Here is a 6,794-nt window from a genome sequence, read left to right as displayed (position 1 = left end):
CCTTGAAAGGGGTGGTTCGGGAGGTGATTTGAAACAACTTTTTCCTTTGCAAAAATATCGGATGGGGCTCTGTTAAGTAGATATTAATAAAAAAAAAACCGACCAATCAGAGCGCGCGGATACCGTTGGAGCGACCGCGGTAGCGAAGACGACGCGCTGAGCGCCGACGTCAATATCCTTCGATGCACATCGAGTCACTTTTTCGCGTACGAGAGCGGCTACCCAGCGCGTAGCCATTGCTATTGCGGCCGCTCTAACAGTATACGCGCGCTCTGATTGGTCAGTGTTTTCCGTTAATATCTTCTCAACAAATTTCGCTAAGGAAAAAGTTGTTTCAAATCACCCCCTGAACCACCCTTTTCAAGAACCTCTAACATTTTTGGGACACCCTTTATACACACTGTGTGTATATCTACAAGTATAATGTACATTATTCTACGCAATATATAATGTTTTCTCCAGGTTGATGCTATTCAACAACGCTTATTAGAAAATGTTGATGGTGTATTGGCTGTACACGAATTTCATGTATGGCAATTAGCTGGCGATCGCATTATTGCTTCAGCGCATATAAGATGCAGAAATTTGTCGGAATACATGAAAATTGCCGAACAAGTAAAAGAATTTTTTCACAATGAGGGCATACATTCTACTACTATACAACCAGAATTTATTGACGTAAGTACATTATTTTATATATTATGCAAGCTAATTTAAAATGAATTGTACATGATAAATCTTATCTTGTTACAATGACTAATAAAATGTTATCGATAACATTTTAGTACCAGTCAAATAGTGAGATTAAGGAAACACCAACAGAAGATTGTGTGTTGGATTGTCCAAAGACTGACAAGCCTTGTAATCATGCAACATGTTGTGGTCCCTCTAAGCAGGTATGTGTTTTAAATTTTGTTGCATGTTATTTCTTTACGATAACTCCAACGCTTCTACAGTATAACCTCAAGAGAGATACAATTTCCCGTTCTGCATGCCCTAAATCAAAATGTCTTGGCCGATGTTTAGAAGCTATTAAATCAGATTCAAATACAGTTATAGGTAACTGTTTATATTTAAACTTGTTAATCAATTTGCGCACAACGCTCGATAACTGCTTGTCTTAATGGGAGATTAAAAATCTATAGTATGTCAATTGCTTGAGTAGTAGCCTCCTTCCCTGCTTGTTGTCCATATATAAATTCATTGGTGTCTTATTTTTGGATATTTTTGCTACATTAAACTTGAATGTAATTATTTCATATTTGTTTACAGGGTCGTGAAACTCCTTCGCCAGGAGAAACACCATACATGTGCAGACAACGTAATAGTCTCGCACGCTCAACTGGTTCTGTGAGAGGTACAGAACAACAAGAAGTAAATGAAATGGAACGTGGACATTTGCTATCGCTGCCTGTCTCGCATAACTCCGTCCAACTTCCACATTCTCATGTTAATACACCAGTTGTCTAAGTTATCATCGTATTATCAATACCTACCTCTATAACAAAATCTGCGGCGCGTTACAATGTTATTATAAAGATTCAATAAACTGATATACATAAATGTTTTATTGGTAATATTTTCTGGGCTAAGTTCTGGGAATGCTAAAAGCAGCGGTTCCTGTAAGATCACCAAAGTTAAATGGCATTGGGTGCGGTTAGTGCTAAGATAGATGATTACGATAACCTAAGAACACTGCATTAATGTTAGCTTTGGAGAGGACTGTCGACAGATGGAAAATTTAGAGCTTATAGTCATTGTTGTGCATAGTTCTCCCAGGAGGAGGTGGTAGGATAACATGGCTCTGTCCTGTTGATGGAGTAATGAGATAAAGAGAATGAATCAAATGAATGATGCAATTGATTTGGAATCGAGTGATTTAATAGTAAACGAAACTTTAACTATACTTATAGTTTATTTACTATACATAATTTGTTACTACACTTCACAAATTGTTTAACGATACAAATGATCGGCATGAATATTACTCGCAATTTCAGATTCCCACCTGTCTCCATTATTCAAAAGTTTTTCTTTATTATATAACATTTCTTCGTGTGTTTCTGTAGAAAACTCGAAATTCGGACCCTAAAATAGTTAATATAAACATAGCAAACCGTTTTTAAAGCTAAAAAACTTTATTATAAAAGGCCAAACTATTGTCAGTACCTCTACAATTGCATCCACTGGACAAGCCTCTTGACAAAAACCGCAATAAATGCATTTAGACATATCTATATCATATCTTGTTGTTCGTCGAGAACCATCAGCTCTTTCTTCTGCTTCAATAGTGATAGCTTGAGCAGGGCAGATTGCTTCGCATAATTTACATGCAATACATCTCTCCTCTCCTGAAGGATATCTAATAAAATAAATGAATTGCATTTTGTTAACAATAAAATTTAAATTGAAAGGGTTCTTAAACAGAATGAAAATTTGAAGTTTGATAGAAATAATATATATATATATGTATTCATTTATCAATTACCTTCTTAGTGCATGTTCTCCTCTAAATCGTGGACTTAAAGGTCCTTTTTCAAATGGATAGTTTATCGTTGCTGGTTCTCTGAAAAAATGGGACAATGTAATTCCCAGTCCACGAACAATTTCTAAGAAAAATGCTTTCTCTACTACTTGGTCAGCAACGTCATTCCATGTTTTTACATTTTCCTCTTTACAAACAGAATAATATTTACTTCGAGATGAGGGCACAGTCAAAACCTTTGGAGTTGTTTGTAATAGCTTCAAGCCTGTCAATTATTAGAAGAAAAGTCAAACGAATAATTAAAATGAAATTGTTACAGACATTATGTAATTGTACTGTCGTTGGTATATACGTTACTAATATAGTAAGCGTTAGAGGTTATAATATGTTGTAATGTAAAATAATTAAAAAATAGTCAATATTAAAGATTACATTTACCTAATGGTGCAAGCTTGAGAGATGACATCTTGAAATTGTAAAAACAACTTCTTAGTATACGAATAATTAATATTGAAACTTCACTAAACACATATGAAGTAACAATAACCTTCTTCGATTACAAAATTAACAATTTCGTACTTGTCATAATACGCACTTGAATAAATGCACGTATATATCAGAAAGAGTGCATTCGGTTTAAATCCTTCTGTCCAATTTAGGTAAAGTATCTTCAAGTATCTTTCCTTACCATAATTCCCTGCAAGCTAGTGAATTGAGCATGCTAAACTATAAAATACTCCTACAGAGGCGAAACTCTGACATTTTTTAGATCCCGATTTTGAGAGCGCATGTGTATTCTAAGAAGGTGGTTATTTCCCAACTATACTAGTCAAAACCAAACTTAAATACAGAAAGTATTAATAAGTATTAATAATTTATTTTCTATAATATAATTTGTAACTTATTATTGTGATAGTGATTTTTAATGAAAAAAAAGTTGTAATTGATATAATTACAGTTGCAATTAGTTTGTCAAGTATTATTTTATCCAACATAATCGTGCAATCAAATACGCGGCAACTTCGAGACGACAACCGAATTGAAAAATAAAGCTACTAGTGGTTGCTGCATAAAAGGAGCACCTCTGCGCCTATGAGATGACAACCGAATCGACAAGGAGGCTAGTATCGGTTGCTGTATATTAGGGGCATCTCTGCGCCAACGATCTAGCAACCGGGTCTACAAACAGGCTAACTTCGGTTGATATCTAACAGGGGCATACTCGTGGTTACTTGATGACAACTAACATTTCGTTCACTTTTCGTTCAGGCCGCGTTAGTCACCGGTGACTGACGCTAACTTTTCGTTCACATTTGAATAGCATGGATACCTCCCAACACCTCCTTTTAACACCTCCTAAAACCTACTAACACCTTATAACATCTTATAACCTCTCCTGAAACCTCCTAACACCCTCTAACATCTCTTAACAGCTTCTAACACCATCTAACATCTCCTAACACGTCCTGATATCTCCTGAGACCTCCTAACACCTTCTAACACTTCCTGACATCTTCTTACAACTTTGCTCCGCTCGAAACTTCAACAAAGTTGCAGCGCTAAAATTACAACAAAGTTACATTTCAAAAGTTCAACAAGATGTGGAAGATCGCTTCGGCTGGAAACTTCCGAGTTGCCACTTTGTCGAAGTTTGACCAGAAGCTATTTGCAACATTGTTGAATTTTGCCCGCTCAAAAGTTCAACAATGTTGCAAATTGGGGAGAGGGAACTTTAAGGGGAATTGTAGCAAGACATGAAAAAAAATATATACCAGGAAACAGAGGAAATTGAAGGGAAATGTGCCAGAAAATAGAAGGAAAATGAATGGAAATATGTCAGGAAATGAACGAAAGTTAATGGAAAATGTACCAGGAAATGAAGGGAAATTAAAGGGAAATGTACCACGAAATGAAGGGAAATTAGAGGGAAATGTGTCGGGAAATGAGGGGAAATTAAAGGGAAATGTGTCAGGAAATGAGGGGAAATTAAAAGGAAATGTGTCAGGAAATGAGGGGAAATTAAAGAGACATGTGTCAGGAAATGAAAGGAAACTAATGAGAAATCTAGCAGGAAATGAAGGAGAATTACTTTCCATTCATTTTTGGTTTCGATTTGTATTGTACAAACTGTTTTACAGTCAAAAGTATCATACAAAATTTCTTTTTTCTGTCGGCTGCCATAAGTCTTATTGATTGACACAACACAACACACAATGACAGACCCTGACAGAATCGAGCAGCCCCTGAGCACCAGACAGACTCAACCTGAACCTGATAACCCCTGAAGGTCAGAATTTGTTAGAAGGCCCCCTTGCAGAAGGCAACATTGTTGCAAAATGAATATTTTTTATTTGCAAGTTTCTATCTGAAATGTAAAGTTGTGAAGTGTGTGGTTTTAGGTGTTAGTATGTATTGTGCTACCTCTTCATTAATTATATGGTACATCTGGATTTGGGAAATACAGATTTTAATTAATAACGTTTCATTGTCATCTAAAAAATTACTTGTAATTTAATGAAGTTTTTGCCTTAGGATTATATTAAAAATCTATTAATAAATAACAGCTAATGTATTACATATTTAATGAATTTGTAACAAATGTTATATTATAAACATTTAATGAAACAATGCTTCTACATGTGTATAACAATTTATGTATACAAACAAAAAGTTACCCCTAATTTAATTACAACATGGATAATAACTTATTTCTTGTTACAGTTACAATACAAAATTTATTACTATTTACATTATATACAAGTCGACAACTTAAGGTTTATTTATTACTATTACACATGTACATATATACAATAGTACAGAAAATTGTCATAAATATTAGATATAACATAATATTTTACTTTTACATAATATTAGACTTGACAGTTTCTGTTAACGTTAATAAATTAAAACATGAAGCCACTTAAAAAATAGAAATCATCATAGTATTCTCTAAGGTGACTGTACTCGCAAACAAGTTTGATCACTTTTATGTAATCATCAAATATACTTCCCTTTATAAATAGTTTCTTGAACTTTTTGAACATACAACAATTTCGTTTCTTTCAAAATTTAATGTGTATGAAAATAATTGTTTATCAACTTTGTACGTGTCATCTCTGACCTCATTTTAAATTAAATATTTTATTTCTAATGTATTTACAAACTAAAATAATCTTTATGATTATTTTTCCATTCAATTCTAATTTGTAAACAAACAAGCTTATTTTTCTTTACCCCATTCCTCTGAGACATATCTCAGCAAGTCGGTAAGGTTCTCAAATTCAGTTCTACTTTGAGGAGGATCATTCTTTGGTATACGCGGTAACAGAGATCCAACTTTTAATCGAAATTCTTCGGCAGTTTTAGCTCCAGAGAACTTCCAAATACTATAAAAAAGCAATCCACATCCACTAATCGCCCACACAGAACCCCAAAAAAGTGCTCTTGTAGCAAGCATTGCTCCTGACTCTGGAAGACCTTTTCCTCCCAGGACTCCCATATCGAAACTTTTTGTATCTTGTTTTTTAGCTGATGACAAGGCACTGCAAAAACCAATCATAGCAGAAAGTCCTGCTACTCCGCTTAAAAAGATTGTAGCTGTAACACAAATAGCAAAATTCCCCAAATAATTCAATTACATAAATACAAGTTAATAACAAAAAATAAAAGACAGTTAAATCTTTATCACTTCACAAATTTGGAATAAAATTATAGTCTAAATCACATCGTCAAACTTCTAATTAATATTTAAATAACATATTTTAGAGTTATTTTCATTATTTATTAACTTCATGATTAAAATTTCAATAAAAATTTGAGTTATCCTTAAGAAATGAGTCTATTTTGGAAAAATACATGTTATATAAATTTGCGAAGTTTTGATTTATTGTCAAAATTAAATGAAGTGTAACCCATAATTGCTTTTATAACATAAACCTACCATACAAGTTTTCTGTTTGTTTCTTCGTGCTTTTGTCAGACATGATGATTGCTTTGCATTATAATGTATTGTATATAATGTCAAGATATATCGCGTTATCGTGATAATAACAGCAACTTTTGCCTTCGAAGAAACTCGAAGAAAACTAGAACAGTTAGAAATAATTTATAAAATTATAACCATGCTGATTCCTCAGTGGTTTACATGTACACCATAGATCACAGAGTAGTTTTACAGAGGCGAAACTCTCGTCAGAAAAATTAAACCAATGGTTCAATATAGCGTCCTGCCTAAGTAAAGTAAAGTATATCCACGAAGAGTGTACAGGGTGTCCCAAAAATGTTGTAACACCTTGAAAGGGGTGGTTCG

General features: G+C 33.8%; 3 protein-coding genes across 3 annotated transcripts; 1 reads left to right on the top strand and 2 right to left on the bottom strand.

The window, feature by feature from the left end:
• Positions 1–435: 435 nt before the first annotated feature.
• On the top strand, positions 436–1,579 carry LOC128892776 (proton-coupled zinc antiporter SLC30A1-like). The gene is made up of 3 exons (XM_054153317.1): positions 436–678; positions 786–896; positions 1,273–1,579. Exons 1-3 carry the CDS (start codon positions 598–600, stop codon positions 1,468–1,470), a joined length of 390 nt encoding a protein of 129 aa, XP_054009292.1. The 5' UTR covers positions 436–597; the 3' UTR covers positions 1,471–1,579.
• A 317-nt stretch (positions 1,580–1,896) lies between these two features.
• LOC128892777 (NADH-ubiquinone oxidoreductase subunit 8-like) lies at positions 1,897–3,249 on the bottom strand. Its single transcript, XM_054153318.1, has 4 exons — positions 2,924–3,249; positions 2,489–2,750; positions 2,170–2,362; positions 1,897–2,088 (listed from the first exon to the last, which is right to left on the bottom strand). The coding sequence occupies exons 1-4, from the start codon at positions 2,949–2,951 to the stop codon at positions 1,957–1,959; spliced, it is 615 nt and encodes a 204-aa protein (XP_054009293.1). The 5' UTR covers positions 2,952–3,249; the 3' UTR covers positions 1,897–1,956.
• A 1,790-nt stretch (positions 3,250–5,039) lies between these two features.
• On the bottom strand, positions 5,040–6,660 carry LOC128892778 (transmembrane protein 242-like). Its single transcript, XM_054153320.1, has 2 exons — positions 6,426–6,660; positions 5,040–6,082 (listed from the first exon to the last, which is right to left on the bottom strand). The coding sequence occupies exons 1-2, from the start codon at positions 6,466–6,468 to the stop codon at positions 5,706–5,708; spliced, it is 420 nt and encodes a 139-aa protein (XP_054009295.1). The 5' UTR covers positions 6,469–6,660; the 3' UTR covers positions 5,040–5,705.
• Positions 6,661–6,794: the final 134 nt, after the last annotated feature.

The sequence above is a fragment of the Hylaeus anthracinus genome, unplaced genomic scaffold (genome assembly GCF_026225885.1).
Source record: "Hylaeus anthracinus isolate JK02 unplaced genomic scaffold, UHH_iyHylAnth1.0_haploid 17711, whole genome shotgun sequence".
Classification (NCBI taxonomy): Eukaryota; Metazoa; Arthropoda; class Insecta; order Hymenoptera; family Colletidae; genus Hylaeus; species Hylaeus anthracinus.
Note: the sequence above shows the minus strand (reverse complement) of the source record. Positions and strands in the feature narration are given on the sequence as shown.

Coding starts and splice junctions, on each gene's coding strand:
- LOC128892777 (XM_054153318.1), bottom strand. CDS start 2,951: ATGTCATCTCTCAAGCTTGCACCATTAG. Junction 2,363..2,488: donor GGAGAACATGCACTAAGAAG/GTAATTGATAAA, acceptor TTATTTTATTAG/ATATCCTTCAGGAGAGGAGA. Junction 2,089..2,169: donor CAGTGGATGCAATTGTAGAG/GTACTGACAATA, acceptor TAACTATTTTAG/GGTCCGAATTTCGAGTTTTC.
- LOC128892776 (XM_054153317.1), top strand. CDS start 598: ATGAAAATTGCCGAACAAGTAAAAGAATTTTTTCACAATGAGGGCATA. Junction 679..785: donor TACAACCAGAATTTATTGAC/GTAAGTACATTA, acceptor ATAACATTTTAG/TACCAGTCAAATAGTGAGAT. Junction 897..1,272: donor GTTGTGGTCCCTCTAAGCAG/GTATGTGTTTTA, acceptor ATTTGTTTACAG/GGTCGTGAAACTCCTTCGCC.
- LOC128892778 (XM_054153320.1), bottom strand. CDS start 6,468: ATGTCTGACAAAAGCACGAAGAAACAAACAGAAAACTTGTATG. Junction 6,083..6,425: donor ACAAACAGAAAACTTGTATG/GTAGGTTTATGT, acceptor TTTGTGTTACAG/CTACAATCTTTTTAAGCGGA.